This window comes from Pipistrellus hanaki (genome assembly GCF_964339955.1).
Source record: "Pipistrellus hanaki genome assembly, chromosome: 1".
Taxonomy (NCBI): Eukaryota; Metazoa; Chordata; class Mammalia; order Chiroptera; family Vespertilionidae; genus Pipistrellus; species Pipistrellus hanaki.
In genome coordinates, this window is record NC_140503.1 from 182,401,783 (window position 1) to 182,427,227 (window position 25,445).

The 25,445-nt window shown below is 41.8% G+C and overlaps 1 protein-coding gene across 1 annotated transcript in view; it reads right to left on the reverse strand.

Annotated features, from left to right (window-relative positions):
- Positions 1 to 3,977: 3,977 nt before the first annotated feature.
- Positions 3,978 to 25,445, reverse strand: part of CWH43 (cell wall biogenesis 43 C-terminal homolog) — a 39,282-nt gene continuing 17,814 nt past the window's right edge. Inside the window, exons 8-16 of the mRNA XM_084899919.1 lie at positions 22,902 to 23,027; positions 19,782 to 19,861; positions 17,346 to 17,451; positions 15,168 to 15,303; positions 14,323 to 14,472; positions 8,951 to 9,095; positions 6,189 to 6,250; positions 5,025 to 5,180; positions 3,978 to 4,244 (exon numbers count right to left, since the gene is read on the reverse strand). Of these exons, the coding sequence (XP_084756045.1) occupies positions 4,166 to 4,244; positions 5,025 to 5,180; positions 6,189 to 6,250; positions 8,951 to 9,095; positions 14,323 to 14,472; positions 15,168 to 15,303; positions 17,346 to 17,451; positions 19,782 to 19,861; positions 22,902 to 23,027 (1,040 nt within the window). The 3' untranslated portion in view covers positions 3,978 to 4,165. The remainder of the gene's footprint in view (positions 4,245 to 5,024; positions 5,181 to 6,188; positions 6,251 to 8,950; positions 9,096 to 14,322; positions 14,473 to 15,167; positions 15,304 to 17,345; positions 17,452 to 19,781; positions 19,862 to 22,901; positions 23,028 to 25,445) is intronic.

Genomic DNA, 25,445 nt, shown 5'->3' on the forward strand with positions numbered 1-25,445 from the left:
CTAATGCTAAATAACTTTACTGAATTCTTACTTTCAGTTACAGAGTTTTTAAGAATGCTAGAGCTTTTCTTTTTTTCAAGTCTGCTGTCATTATTTTTTTATAGTTTTACTTTCCTGACAGAATGTTTATGCTTGGCTTTACATCCTTGAACAAAAGAAGCATTTTTTAAAGTCTATATCTAATGAATCCCACACCTGAAGCCTGTTTCCTGTGTCTGTTGTTTTTACTGATTGTGGCTTATGGTGTCTTATTACTTGTGTGCTCAGTAATTTTTTATTGTGTACTGGACATTGTGTATGAAAAAATTATTTGTAGAAATAATTTGAGATCTATTATCTTCCTCCAAGGAGGAATGTCAATTGAATTATTTTATTTTATTTACTTACTAGAGGCCTGATGCATGAAATTCGTGCAAGAGTAAGCCTTTCTTCCCGCAGCTGCTGGCCAGCTTCCCTCTGGCATCCGGGACCTGGGCTTCCCTCAAAGCTCCACCTTCATCCTGAAGGTTGTCCAGAAGGACGTCTGATCTAATTAGCATATTACTCTTTTATTATTATAGGTTTTTCCAGATATAGAGTGACATCCAGAATCTCACAGTTCAGGGCTAGAAACTTTTTACCCACCAAGATCAGGGCCTCTCAAACTGGCATCACCTGTGTGTTGATCTTGTTAATTCTAATGTAGCAGAACAGAGGTAAGACGCCACAATTTTTACAAGTCCCCAGGTGTGAAATTACTGATATATGTTTATGATGGTGCATTTTATGTCTCAACTTGACTGGCCACAGGTTGCACAAATTAAACATTAATGCGTGTACATAGTAGGGTGTGTCTGAATGAAATTAGTGTTTGAATCCGTAGACTCAGTAAGTAGATTGCCCTCCTCAATATATTATAGATGGGCATTATATGATCTATTGAGGTTCACAGAGCTCGATGAATAAGAAAAAGGCTGAGAGAAAAAAGAAAAAAAGGATAGTTAATCTAATTTACTTGTGGACATTCTCAGAATAGCACACTAGTAAGGGAGGAGTTGCACTAGTGTCCTGTAGTGGACATTCTGAGAACAGCACCCTACTAATGAATTGTAACAGTCTGCACTAGAAATTAATATAAATTTGGGGAGATGAAGAAAACCAGAGGAGATAAGAGGAAATCCCCAGCCCTGGCCGGTTTGGCTCAGTAGATAGAGTGTCACCTGCAGACCGAAAGGTCCCAGGTTCTATTCCAGTCAGGGGCACATGTGCAGGTTGTGGGCTCGATCCCCAGGGGAGGGAGGAGGAGAGGGAGGCTGCGTGCAGGATCTCCCTTCCTCTCTGAAATCAATAAAAATATATTTTAAAAAAAAGAAGGAAATCCCTAAAGCACATGATGTGGAGGAGACAAAGGATTTTTTTTTTTAATAATAGAATATATAATTATTCTACTTGAAGATGTTTGAGCTTCAATAATGTAAACCCCCGCTCTTTCTTTCTAGATGTTCAGTAAAGTATGCTGTCTACTGAAACACTTGTATGAGTGCCTTATTTTACTTTGTTTGGAGGAAGTCAGATAAATAACCCAGTTTTGTGTTTGCTTGGCACAGTACAGAAGTAGTGCTTGTTGTCTGCATGTAGATCTGCTGCCCCAGAACTTGGGGAAATAATGAGCACCTGCTGAGAGCCAGGCACTTCTAAGTGCATTAAATGCATGCTCTCTTTGCATTAACCTTGCATGGTAGCATAATCCAATTTAGAAATTCAAGAGTGGGACCATCTGTGGACTGAAATATGACAGTGGGAAGAGAACAGTGGGAGGTAACCATAAACATGTGAACTTTGCCCCTTACCCTAACACAATTCACAGAAATCTTGGGGAGGACACTGTCTAGACTCTAGACAGTGTCCTCCCGGGTTCTGGCTCTCTTATCCAGAGCCAAAAGGTCAGGAGACCCCCATTGGCATCTGGGTTACCTAGCCTTGCAATATGGTCAGGGGATAATGCTGGTAAAGCACTTGGTGTGCTTTATAATAATAGAGGGTCAATAGCCAGTAGTTACTATCAAGCTGTCTTTCGTATTCTGACTGGCACACTTGGCAATCAGAATCCCGAGATAAGGGATTTTTCAGTTCAGCTACACGTCCTACCACCCCCACCTGCCTAGCACAGTCCTATGGATATGATAGACACTAAGTCAGGGGTCAGCAAACTCATTAGTCAATGGAACGGCAAAGCGGCTCACGAGACACATGTGGTTCACGAGCTGCAGTTTGCCGACCACTGCACCAAGTAGATGTTGGTTGTTGTCAGCTTCTCAAAGTTCCCCAAACAGGAGGAGGCTCAAGGACTGTCTCGTTACAAGCACTGATGCATAAATAAATTATCCCAATATATAGGTGGCTTAAGACAATAGTTTTTATCTGACTAGATGGTTGGGCTTAGGTCTCTCATGAGTTGCAATCAAGATGGCAAGTGCAGGGGGGGGTGGGGGGGGGAGGAACCCAAAAAGATGGCAAGTGGGTATAAAAGAAAAGCAAAAAAGGAAACAAAAAAGATGGCAGGTGGGTCTGAAAAACAACTTGAAGCTTGACCTGGGCTGGAAGTTCCACAGCTTCGGTGGGTCACTCCCATGGCTGCTGGTGGGTCACTTCCCACCTTCCACAGGACTGCTCATGACACGGCAGCTGGCTTCTCTCAGACCCAAGAGAGTGAGACTAAGGCAGGAACCACAATGTCTTTTATCACCTAAGCTTGGAAGACGCATGCCATCTCTTTCACTTTATTCTCCTCATCAGAAGTGATTTAACAAGTCCAGCTCACACTCAGAGTTAGGAAAATTAGGTTCCACCTGGGGAAGGCAGTACCAAATCATTTGTGGACATATTTTCAAAACCATCACTAGACGTGTCTTGCATATGGCTATGTGCTCGGTAGACACGTTTACTAAGCAGATCCAAGGAACTCTCTTGGGTTGTGACACACATCCTCTCTCTCTTGTCATTTCTCTCTGCCCCCAGAGATAAAACATTCAGAGCCCATTCCAGGTCTATGGTGTTATGTGCCTCCCTGAAGAGCATTCGAGTCACTATTTCTATGCAGACCATGCTCTTGGGCTGAATTCTCCCCTCATCTATTGCAGGTGTCTTCAAACTACGGCCCGCGGGCCACATGCAGCCCCCATGGGAGTCTGATCCTGCCCGCCAGGTTTTTTTGGGCAGTGGGCGCAGCCAAGGTGTTACAGTAGGAATTAGTAGTTCATATAGTCCGGCCCTCCAGCTCTCTGAGGGACCGTGATCTGGCCCCCACTTTAAAAAGTTTGAGGACCCCTGATCTATTGGCTTGATTCTAGGGAAGAAATTTCACTCCATGATACCCCTCTATGTGTTGAGGTGTGCTCCCTGAGCTGGTGACCCGACTGCTTGGAGACATCATAGCCACAGAGTGATATAGGCATGGGAGGAAAGACAGGTGATTCTACCTGGTCGGAGGAGGTCGGTGATGGGCAAGCTGCTACTGCTGAGACAGCAGTAGGTTTTTGCCCATACTATTCTTCTAACTATTAGACTTACTATTTAAACATTTCCCCCTGCTTTGTCCCAAGAGGGATCCAAGACTGCTTGGTTTTTGTAAATAGTTCTTCTAGCTCAATGTTTGGCAAACTCATTAATCAACAGAGCCAAATATCAACAGTACAACGACTGAAATTTCTTTTGAGAGCCAAATTTTTTAAACTTAAACTTCTTCTAATGCCACTTCTTCAAAATAGACTCAACCAGGCCATAGTATTTTGTGGAAGAGCCACACTCAAGGGGCCAAAGAGCCGCATGTGGCTCGCGAGCCACAGTTTGCTGACCATGGCTCTAGCTCACCAATAAATCAATTTCTTATTTTAAAGCATTGCAAAGGTAAGACTTTATAATGATTTTATCTCTAGTAGTAAAACTTTCTTATATTACCCCACATTGTTATTTTTATCAAAAATAACAAGAAACAATTTTGGAGAAATACTTTTATTAAGCAATATATTTTATAAATTGATAGAATTTCCCACTGTATAAATATCATACATTTTCAAAATTGAGGGTTTTTGTGTATGTCATTTCCCACTTTCATCCATCTTTTCTTTTTATTTACTTTTTGTTCTCCTTAGACTTGCTCAGCCAAGGAATTCTTGTTTTAAATAGTTCATAAAAAGTACTTCGGTGTACTCATATGAAAATGATGGTTGTTCTCATAATTATGTCCTTCTTTGTAGGATCCAAACCTAAAAAAAAATAATTGACATGTAAAAACCATTCAGAAACGTATGTAAAATTTTAACCATAATCTACTGTGCTTTTTTACTTACTATCATACAACCTGGAGAGATGTGATCAATTTATAAGACCAGCAAACGAAGAGATAAAAAAGGATTCATGCATTTGGGAATGGCAGACAAACACTTTAAACATTTAAACTTCCAAGTCCTCTTCCCATAGTTATGGATCACTCTAAAAGCACAGCTATTTAAGAATTATTGGCTGATAACCTTATTGAAAAATAAATCTGGATTTTTCTCTCTAGTCCTCAGCTCTAATAAAATCCATTTTATAGGTGAAGATGAAGCCATGGTTATTTAAATAGGCACATGCCCTGTAAGGTCTGAGCGGCGTGGGAGGGTACTTGCCCATCAATCACACCTGAAAGTGAGTCGATGGTCAGAATAGGCGTGGCTACTGCAAGTGTGCGAAACCAGAATATAAAAATTCTACCAAAGAAACTCGCTCTCCAGTTGCAATGGCTGTGCTCCCGTGTCCACAGAGCTCGTGGCCATGTGAGGCACGCACAATGGACGGACAGACTTTAATTGGCCTGAGTGCTGAACCACCCCCAGCTGTCCCATGGAACAGACGCGCTGGCCATTGGCCTTGCTTTTGACTCTATTAGAACCACAGCTGCACCTTTCTCGTCCCGCGGGGTTCACTCCAGTGGGATAATACTTAGGTCCCTAGAGGGGGTGCGGGGTCTCCTATCTGTAGTCTACAACACGAAGGAGCTCACTCACCTGGGATTGAAACGGATTTTCTTGGGAACTTCCCTGAGGTCTGTGACCACCTTGTGGTTGTCTCTGTAATTAACGGGGTCATCAGGGATCCTGAACTTGGCCATCTGAATTTCAGAGTCACTCAGTTCAGCATGGGAAATTCTTGCATAACCCAGTCTGTGGCAGAAATAGAAATGGTTTGTAAAGATTTTATTGCCATTCGGAAATCTGATGAGATCCAGTAGGTAACACCTTCATTATTGAGCCAATTTCCCATTCCTAACACTACCCTGTGTTTCACTAGAATGATCTTGACTTGTTACTCTAAATATTTATCAACATAGTACTTTTACAACATACATGAATAAAGAACATGCATATTGTTTAATTAACTAAACATACTTGGCAACCTTACTTGTTTACACTAATGAATATTCCGTCTATACAAATTGCCTCTCACACAATATATTTTGGAATATATATATAAAATATTCACTTTTGACATGAAATTATATATACTCTTAAATATGTTTTATTGATTTTAGAGAGAAAGGAAGAGAGATACAGAGATAGAAACATCAATCGGCTGCCTCCTGCACACCCCGTACTGGGAATCAAGCCTGCAGCGTACGCATGTGCCTGATCACATGGAATCAAACCGCTGACTTCTTGGTTCATGGGTTGATGCTCAACCATTAAGCCACAGCAGCTGGGCTAGGATGTTATAACTTTAAAGATATAAAATTTAAAGAAAAATTCTAGAGACCTCATTACAATATAATAGTGGCTCTGATAAGTTAGTTGAGTTATCCAAGATTATATAATTTGAAGTTGGCAAAGCTGGAATCAAGCCCAGGGCTTTCTCATTCCATGGTCCATCCTGTTTCCATCATGCCATACAGTAAAAAACGGTGCCAATCCTAACACTTGTTGACAGATACCTACTTATGCTCAATAGCTTCCTCTTTGTATAATTAAATTTAATTTGCTCATCCATTTATTCCTTCTTAAATCATTAGGCTGTGACTTGAAAAAGATGTTAAACTGCATAACTTACTAAATCAATGTTTATAAAAAGTAACAAAATTAATTAACTGCTTCCATAAAGCTTTTCTCTCCAGGATAGACTCAAAGAATCACAGTAATAATAGATTTTTTTTTTATAAATCAACCACCTATACTCACCTGATCAGCCCTCGATACATGATGTATTCACACCATCGGTCTTGATCCGTGCTGTCAATATCCTAACAAACAGAGAAGAGAAGCTTACAGCATCAAACCAGTGCTCTGTTCTGAACTGCCAAGAAAACGCATGACCTGCAGTGCATGCTGTTTTCTCTGCCTGGCTCCTGCTGGTCCTATAAGGTCCTCATTACTTATTCATTCTCCAGATATTTCTGGAGCACCTACTATATGCCCATACTCGATGCTGGGAGTACACAGACAAGCATGGTCTAGAGAGGGAGTTAGGCAGGAAAAGCAACGGTTATAATATGTTCCTGGCTCCCTACAGCTTTCCAGGTCTCTCCGCCCTAGGAGAATTTACAGAACCGTCCCCGGCCATCCTGGCCCGGCTCTGCTGTTCTGTACGGGTTTTGTTTGTTTGTTTCTGTGTCTCCACCCTCCCGTCCTGAGCAGAGGAACTCTTAATCACATTGGCTCTCTGGTCCTCGCTGGCGTTTGGCAGGCGCTCAATCTATGTTTGTTAAATTGAATCACTGGCAATAAACACATTTGGGGAATAATCACGAGTCTTCTGGATGTTGAAAGCTTGAGACCAGGGTTATTTTTTATCAGAGAAGCAGAACATACACATATATTTTTCTAGAGTGTGTTAGGAAAACTCTAGATATGGAGCGTTCATACTAAAAAACATTTTCATTTTCTTTTTTAAAAATCCAATAAATAAAAAATATACCTGACTTTTGATCGTTTCTCAATTTTACTCTGAACGTTTAATTAAAAACATGCTTTTAAATCACTAAAAGAATAGATCACGATTTGTTACCTATTTCTTGATTTTTCCCATAGGCTTGGTGGTAGACATAAGGATGTTTGTTAATCTTTATTATTTTATATCACATTCTCACACATATATATGCCTTTAGTATACACAAAAAAAATTGTGATAAATTTAAAATTTAAAGAAAAATGTTAGTGATTAAAAAAGCAAATAAGAAAAGGACTGTTCTGGTTTGCCTTGGGAAGGGATGAAAATTTAGCCATTTAGCTGTGTATACTGGGAATAATAAACTGTGACTGTGCTTAGCTATCGTTTTATTTTATTAGGTTTTTAAAAATGCTATCAAAATTTAAGACTACAGAATTTAAATACTCATTTCTTAAAGAGAAAAATCTGTTCATCCAAGTATTTATGACCAAAACTCTCTGCATTAATAAACTTCCTGATAGAGAAAGCTATGTAAGAACCCACTGCCAATCTTGACACAGCTTCTGACCATTAACAGTGGAAACCAAGAGAGAATTAAAAACAACAACAATAACAAATAAAATTCCTCTTCTCTAATACTACCCATATGCCACATACACACACACACACACACACACACACACACAGAAATCCTTCTCTTATTAGGATATAATTTTTCCTTAGACTTGCCAAATATCACATTTTCTAACATCCTTTTGTGCTTCATAGGCCATGTACTTGTACATTTACTTTATTTGATTTTTTCCACGTACAGCCAGACACACATAATAGATATGTGTGGCCACCACTTGTCCAGTGCCTCCTACATACAAAGCTGAGAGTTGTACAGACATTTGCTTACACTTCATCATTACAACCCTATGATACAGTAGGAATTGCTACCCCCCACTTTATAGATACAAACATTGAGGTCCAAAGAGGTCAGCTAACTTGACCCAAGGTCACACAACAGCACCAACAAGGCTAGTAAATGATAAGAGACCAGCTGTACATAGAGACAGGCCCAGCCAACCATCAGCAGCCAACCATCAGCAGCAAGGCCCCAGAGTGGGACTATCTTAGGACCCCAGCCACAGCCGAGCCACCTGACAACACCAGTGAATCCAGAAAAAAACAAACAAACAAACAAAACCCATCAAGTCAACCCACAAAATTATAAGAATATTAAACCAGGGCTGTTTTAAGCCAGTAGGTCTGAGGGTGTTTGTTGCACGGTGGTGAATAACTGGTATAGCCTCTGTGACCCACACCCCCCAAGTTTACCTTTTACCCTCTGGCCTCTTCTTAATCTCTTTCCTGAGATAATTTCCCTTCTCATCCCTCATCCTCAACCCCCTGACAGCCACAGAAATCAGGAGGTTTTTTTTTGGTTCTTCCTTTTGTACTTCTCTAATTCCATAAGCAATGTCATCCACTTCCATGGCTTCAATGATCACCAAGACAGTGACCAGGCCGATGTAGCTCAGTGGTTGAGCATCGACCTATGAACCAGGAGGTCATGGTTCAATTCCCGGTCAGAGGCACATGCTTGGGATGTGGGCTCGATCCCCTGCATGGGGCATGCAGGAGGCAACTGATCAATGATTTTCTCTCATCACTGGTATTTCGATCTCTCTCTCTCCCTTTCCCTTCCTCTATAAAATCAATTAAAAATATATATATTTTTTAAAAGACCATGGTGTGACTCTCACTCTATACCTCTAGTCCTGATTGCCCTTCTCAATTCCTGATCCAGCTACCTATTGAGTGGCTCCATTAATATCCCAGAGATGCTTCAGCTCAGTCTAACGCTGACTTCTCATCTTCTTTGCAAAATTCTTCTTTCTTACAGATTCTCTGTAATAATAAGTGTGAGCATCCTGAAGCCACAATAAGGAGTCCACTGGGACCCCACTTTCTGCCGTATCCAGAGACCCCACTTATGCCAGAGATGAACTCATGTTCTTAAACATGATGTTATTTAATACATCAAATCTTATTATAATTGTGTTACCTTCACATTGCCATGTTCAATGAGCTGTCGATAATCTCTGGAACCAGGTGCCGAGGTGATATAACCCAGAAATACCACCTGATTAGAGCTACTTTTCAGGAGTTTTGAAACAGCAATAGCCTGAAGTTTCCTGTCAAGGTCATCTCTAAAAAACAAACAAACAAACAAACAAAAAACACCAAAAAATGTAATTTTGTTTTGTATTTGCAAAACAACTTTTAAAAAGTCTTAAGTACTTAAGTTCCCCTCCCCACCAAATATATATATATATATATATATATATATATATATATATATATATATATATATATATATATATCTTCCAGTAGAGCACAAACCCAGAGTAATTCCTACCTAGGCAAATGTCTTAATGTTCTAGAAATGAATGCAATGGAGGGACAGTGCTGACACACTTTTGACTAAGAACAACAAGGTCTTTCCCCACAAATCATCTGTGGTCAACTTGATTTAAATATCTACTCCAAAACAGCACTTGTTAACTCTTCATCAGGAGAAATTATTTCAATAACCATCTGAGACTTGGTCACCAGTATCACAGCTAAAGCCTAGTAGTAAAAAACATACATTTTTATAGAAGCAGCAGCAGCAGCAGCACAAGCAGCCGTGGTCAGAGGGAGAATCCTAACATTCATAGAGCACGCAGGACTCACGGAACCTACTCGGCTCTCTCAAGCAGTGGCTAAAAGTAGCTGAGCATGATCCAGTATTTTCATGACGCAAAGCACTGTCCGTGTATAACTGAGATCATTAGGCAAGAACATCAAGCCTTGGGGTGCTTTGCGATCCATTTGGGGAGAAATAGGGACATCATAGTTAAAACGATGCAGCCAGGAAAACCGAGAGCACTCCAGGTGTTTCAAACAAAGGGAATTTAATACAGGGACTCCTCACCTACGTGATGGGAAGCCAAACAGCAGCCAGTGAGGCAGCTGGAGTTTTGCAACAAGGAGACACTAGTACCACCTCTACAGCTAGAGGGCCAGAGAAGGAGGCCCAGAGGCCAGAAGCCAGCCCTGACCAGTGGGAGATGGTGCTGTGGGGCAGGCTGCCCCAAAGGAGCTGGGGTCATCTGAGGAGGAGCTGGAGCCACACGAGACACTCACTTGCTGCCAGAAAACCAGAGAAAGCTGAGAGGAAGGATGGGAAAAACCCTGTCCTCTCCCCTCCTCCTGGCCCCCCAGCCCTGCGAGTGGCTCCCATTGGCTACACCTCCCCAGAAGCCAGAATATTATGAAAACACACACACACACACACACACACACACCAAATATATATATATATACACACACAACACTACGATGAAGGAAGATGGAGGGAGATCATGAGGACCTAGGGGTAGGATCACTAAGGTAGGATCTGAAGACAGAATGAAGCTTAGATGAGCATGTGTGGACCTCTGAGTACTATTAAAAGATGTCTCAAGATATGAAAGAGTGAAAAGAATGATCGCTTAACATCTTTGATATTGAATTCTCCTAATCACTGGGAGGCAGGCATTAGCTCTGTTTCTAAATGATGCTAAGTAACATGTCTGTGTTGTTTTCCACCTCCTCTGCCCAGACCCATTCTCAGCCTTCTCTGTGCCCTGGGAGGCTGGCCCCTACAGTTTTCATCTCCTGGGCTCCCTTGTCTGCTGATTTCCAGTTGTTTCGCCCACTGGAGGCTCAGGAAGGAGGTAACAGGTTGAGCGGAGAGAGAAGTCAGGGTGAGAAGTCCCTGGGGGGGAAGTGGCGGCATTCCTCATGCCTAAGGCCGCTCTTCCTGGTGATCTGAAATTCACTAAGGTTTAGTTGTATTGGAACCAGAACCAGGTCTTCAAACTACAGGTTCTGCGCTTTTTCCTGTTTGTGCATCTCTGCATATTCTAGATGGAAGGAAAAGCAATGGCGGTGAACTGGTGACTTCATTACCTAAGCTGAATTTGCAAACGGCCTGTACCTAAACCACTCAGGAAATGCTGCCATTTCCTATTTAGCGGCTGTAAAGAGATAGCTGCATAGCCGTTAATTTTTAAAATCTCGTGGAGTCAGCTAACGACATGGACAAACATTCTGTATTTCATTCTTCATATGGGCTCATGTGGGTGTGTGCCATCATCACTAGAAAATGAAACCTCCAGCCGAAACCGGTTTGGCTCAGTGGATAGAGCGTTGGCCTGCGGACTGAAGAGTCCCAGGTTTGATTCCGGTCAAGGGCATGTACCTTGGTTGCGGGCACATCCCTAGTCTGGGGTGTGCAAGAGGCAGCTGATAGATATTTCTCTCTCATCGATGTTTCTAACTCTCTCTCTCCCTTCCTCTCTGTACAAAATCAATAAAATATATATATTTTTTTAAACTGTAAAAAAAAAAAAAAAGAAAATGAAACCTCCAAATATTTACTCCCAGCAAGAACCTTGTATTTAGTGTTGCAGGAAACAGAGGCAAACCAAAATATGGAATGAGGGCTTTCACAGCTTATCTGAAGCGTGGCCTTTCTCAGGTCCCGTGCTGGGAGGCCACGTGTGCGTGGGCAGGGCTCTGAGGAGGGACACTGGCTGTGGCTCCGAGGACAGAGACCGGGCTTGGCATGAACTTCAGACCCGGCAGATGTTAGATCTACGCTTGGTGAATGAATTCTCCCTAAGCTGGCCAGCATACCTTAGAGCTGTCTGACCTGTTTAATAACAATGGCCAGCATTCACGGAGCACTTCCTGCATTCTTGTACTTTGTAGGAGAGAATATATCTCATTTAATCCTCACAAGAACCCCATGAGACCGGCAGGACTACTGCCCCTGATTGACAGATGAGAAAGCTAGTTAAATACCGCAGTGAAGGACATGGTTTGAATTAGGATTCAAACCAGATTGTCTGATTCTAGGATCAGGAATTCCATGTGCTTGACCATCTAACTACACCGACTCCCTTCCTCCCTCGGGTACAGCCCCTCCATAAGGGCTAGCTCTTATTGTGGCTGACGTGGTCAGTATTACTAAATCAAGCGAGTAAGATAGCAAGTCAAGGATCTGGTGCTATTCAGAGAGCTTTAAAGACGTGGTTAATAGAAAGTTAGACAAGCTATCCTTCCAAACACAGCCTGAGCGCCATCTCTCAGTCTCGTCTCCTCCCTTCCCTTTCAAGTCTCTTCCTTACATGGCCGAGGAGCTGGGAGGGAGTGGAACGGGGCAAGGGAAAAGCAAAGAAAAAGGGAAGGGGAAGATTCAACTGCCTCTTGGGTTAAAAACCTGGCAACCTTTAGACACAAAAGTGCCTGTTTTTTTTTTTTTTAAAAGATAAACCCAACTCAAGTGCTCTTTGAAGGCCAGTGGAATGATTTTTTGAAGGCCTATACTTGCTACATGAAAATTACTGGGAGAAATAGAAGGTGTTTCTCCAAACAGCTTTTTAAAGAGATACGGACCCTCCACATCATTCATCTTCCAAGCACCCTTTTGATATCTAAGGAGGCAAACATGTATTACTTAGGCTCTGACTTATTTCAGAACGTTTGCAAGCACACTTCCTCAGATCCCCATAATTCTGTGAGAAAAAGTGAGGCAACAGGAAATTGAGGGCAGCGGACACATTCATTTCTTCAGGTAAAGCGTACAGTGCGCCAGTGATGTTTTCTGGTGTTCTGTGTGTCACTTTAAAGCTCCGCGGCCTTGTGTTATCGATGTGAACCGAACCTGTGTGCCCTATTTTATAGCACTCAGCCCTTTGCTGCAGTGTTTCCTGTTACCATTACAGAATGTTTACTGTGGTAGAGTATCCATTCTATACCTCTCTCTTTGCTTTTACAATCTATTTTGGGCTTTATTCATGATCTAGTCAGTACTAAGTCACTGGTTATGAATGCTATTTTGTGGGGGATAAAACGCATTGCCCAGCCTGACTGGCATGGCTCAGTGGTTGAGCATCGACCTATGAGCCAGGAGGTCACGGTTCAATTCCCAGTCAGGGCACATGCCCAGGTTGTGGGCTTGATCCCCAGGGTGGGGCGTGCAGGAGGCAGCCAGTCAATGATTCTCTCTCATCATCGGTGTTCTTATTTCTCTATCTCCCTTCCTCTCTGAAATCAATAAAAAAAATATTTTTTAAAAACCTCTTTGCTCATTCCTCGTGTCTCCACAAACAGGGACTTTCTTAGAAAACCATCTCTGGCCTCTCTCTTCTTTGGGGGAGGACTTTTATAATTAATTCAGTTTGGAAGCATGAACTGGGCAGACTTGTCTCAAGTCCTTCCTCTCTTCTTGAACACTATTCGTTTGCAAATGGTATTTTCTGGTTTATTCTCTCCACTTAGGTAAGAGACAGGGCAGACTCCGCCTCTGCTGTTTGGGGGAGCCAGTTTCACATATTGTTGGGAGACGGATTAGCAGTTCCATGTGGCCGCACTTAATCGTGTTGTCCAACAGGCTTATTAGAATTAAAAGTGATCTTTTGGTAGCCCTGCCAGAGTCCTCTGCCTACCTATCAGTTGATTAGGAAAACAAGAGGGACCAAGGAATGCCAGGTAGCACTCTCGGACCCCAACAGTCCTTCCAACTGTGGTAACCCTGCAGGAACAGGGATTTTCCTGTTCCTACCGCGGCCCCAAGTACCTCCAGGCTCTGAACTGGGTCAACCTAACTCCAAGCTGTGTGGCCCTGGTTGGACAAGTCATGGAACCTCTCTCAGCCTCATTTCGTTATCTGTAAATGGGGCTGTGACAGTACTTCATACAGGTTGGAGTAAATACAATACTTAGCGCAGCACCTGCTCAGTAACTGCTGGCTAACACAACCATCATCACTGCCTTGTGCCATCAATAAGGACTGCCTGCATCTCAAAGGTGTCTATCTACTATGCCTGATTTTTAAAAGCAATCACAAAGGGAAAAGTACTTTGGGAGAAGAAGAAGAAGAAGAAGAAGAAGAAGAAGAAGAAGAAGAAGAGGAGGAGGAGGAGGAGGAGGAGGAGGAGGAGGAGGAGGAGGAGGAGGAGGGGGAGGAGGAGGGGGAGGAGGAGGGGGAGGAGGAGGGGGAGGAGGAGGGGGAGGAGGAGGGGGAGGAGGAGGGGGAGGAGGAGGGGGAGGAGGAGGAGGAGGAGGAGGAGGAGGAGGAAGGGGAGGAGGAGGGGGAGGAGGAAGGGGAGGAGGAGGGGGAGGAGGAGGGGGAGGAGGAGGAGGAGGAGGAGGAGGAGGAGGAGGAGGAGGAAGGAGAAGGAGGAGGAAGAAGGAGAAGGAGGAGAAGGAGAAGGAGGAGGAGAAGGAGAAGGAGAAGGAGAAGGAGAAGGAGGAGGAGAAAGATAGGTCATTTGCATAGAAATCAAAGTAATGTGTTAATGCTTCTTGGCATTGTGCCCCATCAGGCAGACCAAAGAAACTCACTCGTGATTCCCAAAGTGAGTCACAACGAAGTCCACCAGTTTGCCGGAGACGTTCACAGTCAGCGCTATGGCTGGTGCAATCTCGCCCTCTGGTGACGGGAGAAGGTGATGCTCCGATTTCACAATGGGGTACCTGGACAAAACCATAATCCTGTGTGGGAATGAAAAGGAACATCGTTGTTGGTCTGACCATCTCATGCAGACAGGGCTAAGCAAATGATGTTACTGCGGGACATGCCACACTTCGAGGGACACTCAGAGCAATAATGCGGCGGAGACATAGGTGGCAGTCTCTCCATCTATTATATCTGTTTCTTAGCATTTCTCGCTGGGTCACTAATAAACTCTGATGTCAGAATTTCATCAACTCTGTTTTAGTAAGTGCTAAGGAGACACAAAAAGGGGAGAACTGGTAATACACAAGATCCATTTTTCTTGCATCGTTACTTTGGCAACATATTTGCATAAACATATGGGATCTTCCAATAGTGATGTTGGTTCTCTCCAATATTATTTACTTTTTTGTGTGTCCTTGTTTATTTTCTGTATCTTCACATGAGAACATAAACTCCATGAAGACAATGTCCAGATCAGATATACTTACTGTTATAATCTCAGCTCTTATGCTCTATGGTTTCTAATGGCCAATTGAAAATATCCGGTAATAGGAAAACCACTCAAACAGCTATGGAATATGCATATATTTGGCACTTCCTCGTCCCCCAAAAAGCATCAGTGGGCAACTGTCACGGGACTAAGGTCCAACAATCTCACCTTACCACTCTATGCCTCTGCAGCCTGGTGTTTCAGAGTTACGTGCGGGATTGGTACCCAAGGAACACTCACCCCCACGTGTGATCCCTTGTGCTTGGACCAAAGTCAGTATAGAAACCCAGCTTCTCCCCTAACCACATGGTTAAGTCATTGTTCCCAATAAAGGGCTTAGAAGCATCACTCTCCAAAATTGTTATGAAATCTGCACCTGTTCAGAAAAAAAAAAAAAAGAGGCACCCAGTGATTAACCACAACAACGCAAACACAATGAGCAAAACGTTGTTCTTGAACCTTTTTTGCCTTCACTCAGAAATCCAAAACAAGTTCTTAACGAGCCACGAAAGTGACGTGAACCAAATCTGAGCTATCAGGGAGTTTTCCCATATTTAGAATGTAATTAATACATGGGGCACCTAAGAAAATGAAAAAAAGGATAAAAACATAACTTTTCTAAATTTTCAAATAATATTAACCTCATTCCCCAAATCTCAAATAAGCGCAATGCCTTCCTCGAATACCCAATTTATGTTCAGAAATAGAGAGTGGTGCACAATGGCATTTTACTTTTTGGGCAAACACCTCCATGGTATTGGTACAGAAGTAAGTGTATTGGCTTTGCCAGACCTGCCCAGATGTGCCTTGGAGGCCTGTAATCAGGACTAAGGGACTAGAGGCCAAGAAGATTTCTTAGCTGGATTAAACTCCTACAGACCCTCTGAATCTCCTGGGAGACAGGCTTATCGTGAGGAATGACCAGGACAGTCCAGCCTTTTACACATCTTGCTCCACGTTCCATGTAGTTGATCTGGGAACCAAATGCCCACATGCTTTCAAAGATGCTTCATTCAGAGACGAGCTCCCCCAGGCATGGAAACTTAAAATTGTCCTTTAGGCTATTTTAAAAATTTATTTGGAAAGCATTATGCTAAGTGAAATAAGCCAGTTGGGAGAAAGATAAATATCACATGATCTCACCCATTAGTGAAATATAATGAACAACATAAACTGATGAACAAAAATAGATCCAGAGATAGAGAAGCATCAAACAGACCCATCAAACTTCAGAGGGAAGCAGGGGAGGAAGGGGGGGGCGGTGGTAGGAGATCAAACAAAGGACTTGTATGCATGCATCTAAGCATAACCAATGGACACAGACACTAGTGGGAGGGTAAGGGCATGTGCGGGAGCTGGGGGAAGGTGGGTGGTGGAGGTGGCTGGGGAAAGGTCAGTGGGAGAAAAAAGGGAGACATATAATACTATATGCAATACTTAAAATAACAAAGAATTTTTTTATCCGTTCTTGGATTTTTTTAAATTTCTTTATTGATTAAGGTATCACATATTTGTCCTCAACCCCCATTCCAATCCCCCTCCCCCCCACTCATGCCCCTACCCCCCACTATTGTCCTGGTTAGGCTCATATGTATGCACATAAGTCCTTTGGTTGATCTCTCCCTTTTAAAGAATTTTTTTTAAAAAAATAAAGAATTAAAAAATAAAATTTAATTAATTTATTTATTTTTAAATCATTATTGTTGAAAGTATTATATATGCCCATCCCCCTTTTCCCCCCATTGCCCCCTACTAGCCTGCCTTGCCCTGTGTCCCAGTCCCTCAGGCTCTTAAAGGCAATTTGCTTCACAAATGAGCATCACTCTGATCCTAACAGTTTTAACCTGACAGTTGATTGGTCTCCAAAGGGAGTCCCCAAGTGACAGGAGCCACCAGCAGGGGCCTCTCTAAGAGCAAAGGCATGACAAGAATCCCCTGTGGATACCCAGCGTGAGGCTTTGTTCAGAATCAACAGAATTAATTGCTCTCACACAAAGACAAATGTGATTCTAGATGCTACATCCTCCTGCAGCTGCCCACCATGGTAAAGCCTTTTTAAGAGATGAGTTTATGGCCGGGACCGGTTTGGCTCAATGGATAGAGCGTCGGCTTGGGGACTGAAGGGTCCCGGGTTCGATTCCGGTCAAGGGCATGTACCTTGGTTGCGGGCATATCCCCAGTAGGGGGTGTGCAAGAGGCAGCTGATCGATGACTCTCTCTCATCGATGTTTCTAACTCTCTATCTCTCTCCCTTCCTCTCTGTATAAAATCAATAAAAAATAAAAATAAATAAAAAAAGAAGCGCTTTTGAAAAAAAAAAGAGATGAGTTTATGATCCAGCACACCCTCCTCCTGGTAGCACAGAAGAAAAGTAGTAATAGTGGTTTCTCAAAGCCAACTGATTCCAGGAAGACCCACCTGTTTCATTTAGCAGCTGAGCTGATCTTTCCAGACTAGACCAGCCTTCATTGTCGATGCCAAACCTGAAAGGCCAGATGGCGGCAGACACTTCGGTGGCTGGGGCCTGAGGAAGTTTTCATGGGAGTTAGGATAACGATTAACAACGGCAGATTCAAGGACCCCATGTTTCCCACCTCCCTCTACCAAAATTCGTATTCCGGCAAAGGCATTTCCATATCTGCCCACATTTAATTCATAAAAATAAGGAGATGTTTGCTAAATGGTATTCTCATAATCCTCTGTGAACATCTAGCTTAAGCTTAGAAGTTTGGAAAGTGAGCATTTGTAATAAAGATTGTTTATAATAATAAAATTGTGTATAATAGCAAACATTTAGAAACAATCTGGCTGTTGTTGCAATAGGCAAAGATAGGAAAGCGAATAAATAAACTGTATCACTTACAAATAATGGGATACTACACAGAGCTAATAAGTGAGTTGAAGATATGTATTTCCATGTGGATGAACCTCACAAAGATGATTTTAAGGAAAAAAGTAAGTTGTAAAATATATATAATGTCAGAGGTCATTTAGATAAAGTTAAAAAATGGAAAACACAATAGTGTCATGAGCTAGAGCATCTATTGTAACAACATAAAGAAATGCATGGGAATGACAAACAGCATATTCAGGAGAGGGGTTTCCCTTGCTCCGGAGGAGGAGGAGATCACAGAGGGGTGCAGAGTCCTTTAACGTGTCTGTAAAGTGGGGTGCCCCTTCCAACTGAGGTATTGGGGTGCTGTCCCCCTACTGTCCCCACAAGGCCAGGTTCAGGAGCACAGCCCCTTCCAGAGTTCCTCTTCTGGGTCAATGAGCTCAGCCAGAGAATGCACTGCTCAACCTTAATCATCATCTCAAACTAATGCCTTCTGGCCCACAACAGGGATCCTGTGAAAGAGGACAAATCCATCGCCACAACTGAAAAATACCTCAGTGAGGGCCATAGAGCTCAGACTGGGAGAAGAATAAGCAGCAACGTCAAGGTGTCGGAGGGCCATTACTCAAACACAGAAAGCTCAATGTGCCACCAGCAGTGAGCTGGGCATTTCATCTTTACACAAGAAAAATTACCCCGCTTAGTGAGTGTCACATAAAGAGAATGGAACCGTCCACAGAGAGTTCCAGAGCATGGTTATATTTATCAAGCTATCCCTTTTCATGCAACTAATTAACTGTGGATTTTATCACACCAAAACCTGGTATCCCCTCATTCCTCCAATCCTCAGTAAATGCTACCTCCCTCCATCCAGTTGCTCAAACAAACAAACAAAAAAACAGAAGCCATTCTGATACCTTATTTTTTCCTCTGAATACCGTCTCTCTCTCCTACTAGAATGTAGACTCTGTGAGAGCAGGCATCTTGTCTAACTCATTTGTTTACCTTCTAATCTCTATCACCAGGCACAAATGAGACATTCAAAGACTTATCAAGCGAATAAATGAATGAATGGCGAAAAGAACAGGCACAAAACCCAACTGAAAAGACTCCTTTTGAAAAGAATCCCTGACATTACGTGTCCTCTTCTGGCTGACATTATTTGCAGTCATAAATGATGAATAAATAATAAATAAGTAATAAATAATAATTAAAGGGAAAAAGAAAGAGACCATGTAATAAGCTTAATTAAGAAATAGTTACTGAGTTCCAAGGATGTGCTAAGCACTTCATGAGGTGGTAGGGGTACCAAGGTCCACAAGTACCAAGGTCCACAAGAGAAGCAGGCCCTGCATCTTCAGAATAGCTTTTTACTTATATGAAACATTTGCCTGGTAATACAGATTGCTAAACTCCGAAGTTAACCCATGAATTCTATTTTACCCAAAACTGTGACTCTCACTGCATTATGATATGCACCAAGCTTTTTATCAGAGCGGAGGATAGCATAACATTTCTCTAACAGAGAAAGGGAAAAAGCATACAAAACTGTAGACAGCAAGAGGGAAAAGAGACAAGAAAACTTCCACACCTCATCAATACACACATTACCCCAAATCTGAAAAATCAGGGATTGTCTGTAAGATTTTTATTCAATCAAAGAATCTCACATTATTGCCTTCAGCAATATCTGCCAGAAAGTACAAAGGAGCCATTGTAAAATAGGTCTTTATTTCATGGTTTAGAGATGTTAAACCATGGGATGAGAAAAGTAACTTCTAGGTATAACAAGATCATAAGCAGTTTGCCTCTACAATGTGTGTCCCAAGAGCCCAACCCAACTTCATAAAATAATTCCATGTTATTAGTCTCTGACCTAAGGGTTAAGGAGATGAAATACAGGGCCTTAAAGTTATTAGATCCAGGTCTAGAGCTTAGTCATAACGGAGAAGTGTACAAATGTATGTATATACATATATATCCTACAAAACCCTATGTTAATATTGGTATTTACTTACCCTTTGGCCCAACTTCCTCTCATAGTTTTTATGCCGTAATCCTAATCCTAATAACCCCACACCGACGAGCAGCCACAGAGCTAAACAGAAAGCAAAGATACTTGTTTAAAAGAAGTTAAGTTTGCTTAAAAAATAACTTTCATGAAATTATTGAATCTGTTAATCAAGGATTTTGTGTAAAGGGGAAAAGTCTAATTCCTGAGTTAATTTTCATGTGTGACATGCACACATAACGCATATTTTAAAAACAGGTTTCAAAGAATCTGCCCTAAAAATATTCCAATAGCCATGAGATAAAAGTAAATCATAAATAGATACAAGATAATATACAAGAAAACAACTTCCCATGAGCAGGAACCAGCAGAAAAAATCACTCTAAAGAATCAAGCCCAAGGCCCTAGCTGGTTTGGCTCAGTGGACAGAGCACTGGCCTGTGGACTAAAGGGTCCCATGTTGGATTCCGGTCAAGGCCACATGCCTGGGCTGTGAGCTCCATCCCCAGTAGGGAGCATGCAGGAAGCAGCCAATCAATGATTCTCTCTCATCATTGATGTTTCTATATTTCTCTCTCCCTTTCCCTCTTCTTTTCTCTCTGAAATCAATTATATATATATATATATATATATATATATATATATATATATATGAATCAAGCCCACAAATACTTCAGATATTAAATTTTAAGAATCAGAATATAGCCCTGGCCAGTGTTATTGAGTGGTTAGAGCATTGGCCCACCGAAGGGTCACAGGTCAGATTCCTGGTCAAAAGCATATACCTAGGTTGCAAGTTCAATTCCTTGTCCTGGTTGGGGTACCAATGGATGTATCTCTTAATTGATGTCTCTCTCTCTCTCTCCCCCTTCACACCCCGCTCTTCCACTCTCTCTTAAAAAAAAAAAAAAAAAAATCAATGTCAAAAATAGCCTGGGGTATGGATTAACAAAATAAACAAACAAACAACAACAAAAGAATCAGAATATAAAATAAGGCACTTAACATGTTTAGAAAAATAAAAGAGGACATTCAATAGTAAGAATGAGGAACATGAGACTAACTCAGTAATCAGGAAAATTTGTAAAGAAATTAATAGACTTGTATAATAGAAATAAAATTACATAGTAAATATAATAACTGAAATTAGAAACTCAATGGACAAAATAAACAGATTAGACAAAGCTGAACAGAGAATTAGTGCAAGGGGCAGTTTAAAAAAAGTAGAGATCCCAGTTGGTGTGGTTCAATTGGTTGAGCGTGGTCCCATGCACCAAGAGGGCACCAGTTCGATTCCTGGTTAGAGCACATGCCGGGGCTGAGGGCTTGATCCCCAATAGAAGGTGTGAAGGAGGCAGCTGATCGATGTTTGCCTCTCATTGATGTTTCTATCTCTCTCTCCTTCTCCCTCTCTCTAAAATCATTAAAAACACTAAAAAAAAAAAAAAGCAAGAAGATAAACAAGGAAAATATATACCTAGAGAAAGTATTAGAAAAATAAAAGTAAGATGATGGAAATAAATCATAACACATGAGAAATCGCAAAAATTAGTAGATTAAACTTTGAAGTTGAAAGACAAAGACTGACATTCTAGAAAAGGCAAAACAATGGAGACAGTGGTTGCAAGGAGTTTGGAGGAGGAAGGGGAGGGTGAATAGGGGGAGCACAGGGATTGTTTAGGTAGCAAAACTGCTCTGTACAATACTGTAATGGTAGGGACATGTGATCATACATTTTTCAAAACCCACAGCACATACAACAAAAAGAATGAACTCTAATGTAAACTATGAACTTTAGTTCATAATAATTTACCAATATTGGCTCATCAATTATAACAAAGATACCACAATAATGCAAGATGCTAATAATGGTGGAACTTGTGGGGGTGGGAGTTTTATTTTTAATTTTAAAAATGTTCTTTAAATTTGAAGATAACCTTTTCCAATTATGATAGAATACATACTAAGGTTTTTATATAATGGTCTTACGGCTTTGTAACACTTCTTTTAGAAATATATTGGGATTTGCCGGGACCGGTTTGGCTCAATGGATAGAGCGTCAGCTTGGGGACTGAAGGGTCCCGGGTTCGATTCCGGTCAAGGGCATGTACCTTGGTTGCGGCCAGATCCCCGGTAGGGGGTGTGCAGGAGGCAGCTGGTCGATGACTCTCTCTCATCGATGTTTCTGACTCTCTATCTCTCTCCCTTCCTCTCTGTACAAAATCAATAAAAATATATATTTTTTAAAAGAAATATATTGGGATTTTATGTAGCTTCTTGATTGTTTTCTATCTCTTCACACTATTAATATTTTGTCTTCTTTAGTAAAGTATCAACTCATTGAGGATGTAGACCAGTTTTTACTTTTTTGTGTGTATGTGTGTTTGTTTTCTCTAATGGAACAAAGTTTATTGGGAGAAGCCAGTCTGGGAAAGGTGCAGCTAGGGTCCCAGGAGCAGCCGTGTCCAGAGTCCTTCTCCATGTTACAGGCGGGAGTAATTCAGCATCCAAGCTAATCAAAGTCCCTCCGTTCATGTGTGGAGGCCTCACATGGCCATAAGCCACGTGTGTGATGGGGGATGGGCTTCCCACAACAGGGATGTCATGGATGCACGGTGCCCTGGGCCGGGCATGTCTTTAAATCCTACATAACACTGTGTAGTTGTGAAATTTATTGTATCCAAAACACTATTTGCAAATTATATACATTCAATAAATACTGTTAATCCAGTTCATTTGAAATGAGTCCTATTAAATAGTAAACTGATTACATGTTTGACTTTATAGCTCATCAATATTCCAAAAGTTAACATATTTAATCTCCCCAAAAAGAAGAAAAAGAAACAGAAAAAAATAGCCTCAACTATTAAAACAAAGCATTTTGGAAATTTTACCGGTTAAATCAACTTATCAGCGTTAGAAGTGAAACAAAACTAACACAGAGCATTTACGGTTGAAATGACATAATGTCAGAGATTCTCTTTAAAGTATTTTACCAAAAGCCGTAGGGAAGATGGCTGTTAGTAACAATTGTTGGAACTGGGCGAAGGGTACATAATTTCACATGCGTTCGAAGCTTTATATTTTTAACAAATGCTTTTAAAAAAGAAATCAAAACTATACTTACAAAGTTTCATATATTTTTCGCTCTTTCTGAAAAGCCCATTGGGGCTGTTTTTTGTTTGAAGAAGAAAGTCAAGACTTTTCTTAGGACCGAATAGCATATCCAGCCCAATAATTAGCATCAGTGTCCCTATCAAAAGAGAAAGAATATATTAGACAATATTACATCCTACTCCAAGAATCCTTCCTATGATAAATACCAGAGGCCAAGGTTTCAGTGACATGGGCACATCCTGAGAATTCAGTTATTAAGTTCATTTATCTCAGTTCCTGGGCAGTTGCTTTAGCAGTATTTTTGATCATGGGGATGATCGTAAGCAGTCAGCTTGGTAGAACCCTGATGGATTTCCTTTAATTCCCTGAGTGTTTCCTTAGTTGTTAGGTTGCTGAGCGTATCCATCACTATTGAGGACACTAAGGACACTAAAGAGAGAGAAGCCTTCTGAACGCCTTACGGACTCAGTCTTCTCCACGTGGCACAAAGGAGGCCAGATAGGTTCTCAACATGGCGGCGTTCCTGGCAACAATTCTGGCCTGGGATGTGGGTGCCTGGGCACTTGCCCCCCAGAGTGTGCATGCCGGGACACACGGTGCCAAAGAGGCGGGCCAATAAGGCTGAGTTCAGTTGGGATGCATTACGATGTAGCTTGCATAGAAAGTTTACATATTTCTAAGGTGGCACCAAATAAGAATGGAAATGGAGGGATGACTGAACAATGCATCAATTAGGAACTGTCAAGTAAAAGTTAGATTTAGGTAGCAGGCTAACAAAACAGAACAAAACAAAATTATGTGTCATTTCCAGGAAATAACAGGAGAAACCCAGACAATAACTATAATAGTTTCTGATTAATACACATTCTTTTCAATTGTATTAAAAGCTACTCTGAAAATTACCAAAGCTTCTTAATTTTGTGGCCTTACCAATATTGTGTCATGCTTACTGAAAAAAAAATAATAATTCTTACTTGAGAAGGCACTCAGAAAGCACATCATGCATAACACTCTGAAGCAGTGAACGTAAGCTCAGAACAGCTCTTACTTTCATTTGTGCTCTCCGCAGGGCAGACCCCTAAGCAAGCTGGAGGGAGGAAAGAGCAGGGCATTGCACAGGAGGACAGAGCAGGACAGAGCACACACACCTGAAAGAAACCAGAAGAAATACCAAGTTCGCAAAGCCAAGGTCATCGCGGAGAAAATGCAGCAATGGGTTTCTCTAATCAGAGGAGAGCTTAGATTCACCAGAAATACCAAATTCTTTTCAATCATTTTAAATATTTCATGTCATTTTAATATATATCCTATCTAATAAAAAGGGGATATACTAATTTACCCTCATGCCATCGCAAAGATGGCGGCACCCATAGCCAATAAGAAGGAGGGAATATGCTAATTGGCTGCCCCACCCTCAAAGATGGCAGCACCCATAGCCAATAAGGAGGGAATATGCTAATTGACTGTAACACCCTCAAAGATGGCAGCGCCCACAGCCACAAGATGATGGTGCCCAGTTCCTTAGCCCCACCAGGGTGGCAGGCACGCGGCAAGGCAGGGCCCACCCCTAAGCAGGCCCAGCCTTGTCATGCGCCAGCCTCCAGAGTCCCCCAGTCCCCTCCGTCCAGCCTGAGGCAAAAGCAAGCCTCAGATGGTGGCTGCCCAGCTGCCCAGGGCCACACAAGGCTCAGGTAATCAGGGCCGGCCGAGGCTTGTGCTGCCAGCAGTGGCAGCAGCAGAGGTGTGATAGGGTATAGTCTTTCCCTGATCACTGGGTCACCTCCCGCCCCTGAGGGCTCCCAGACTGTGAGAGGGGACAGGCCGGGCTGAGGAACCCCCACTCCAGTGCATGAATTTTCATGCACGGGGCCTCTAGTGTGTGTGTGTGTGTATGTGTGTGTGTGTGTGTGTGTATTCCAAATCAGCCTCTCCTGACAGATGTCTGGCTTGTGAAAATGTCCAAAGTAGTTGGATGTTTACCAAGGGCCCAGGGGAGACGCAAAGGAACTCGGGTAGAAGCCTAGATATGCAGCACTCACTCTAACTGCACTTCCACAGACACTTGTTTAATTTTATCTACGATGTTTCCCCCACTACACGGAGGCTTCAGGTGGGCAAGGGCACTACGTCTTTTAAGTCTCCAGAACACAGGAGGTGTGCAATCATTTTTTTTTTAATGATTAAATGAACAAATGGAAAAATGAATGAATGCACGAACAAGAACTGAATCCCCTACTAACATGTTTTGGCTCTTCACTTTTTCAAAGGTTTTAGCCTTGAAGCGTCTGACATGTTTTACTTAAACTAAAATGATAAGCAACATTTGATTTATAGATTATACATCAGTAATTTCATCATTGCCAGCAAACAATTTTTGAAGTACTAAACTGGGATGGGTTTATGAAATTTTAATTATGGCACGTAAGTTCATAGCCACTGAAATGAAAAATGTATTTATCTTATGATTTGGGAATTTATCATTCACACTAAGATTCACATATGCAAAATATATTTTATGTGTAAAAATATAGTAAATAAAAATCATAGATAAAAT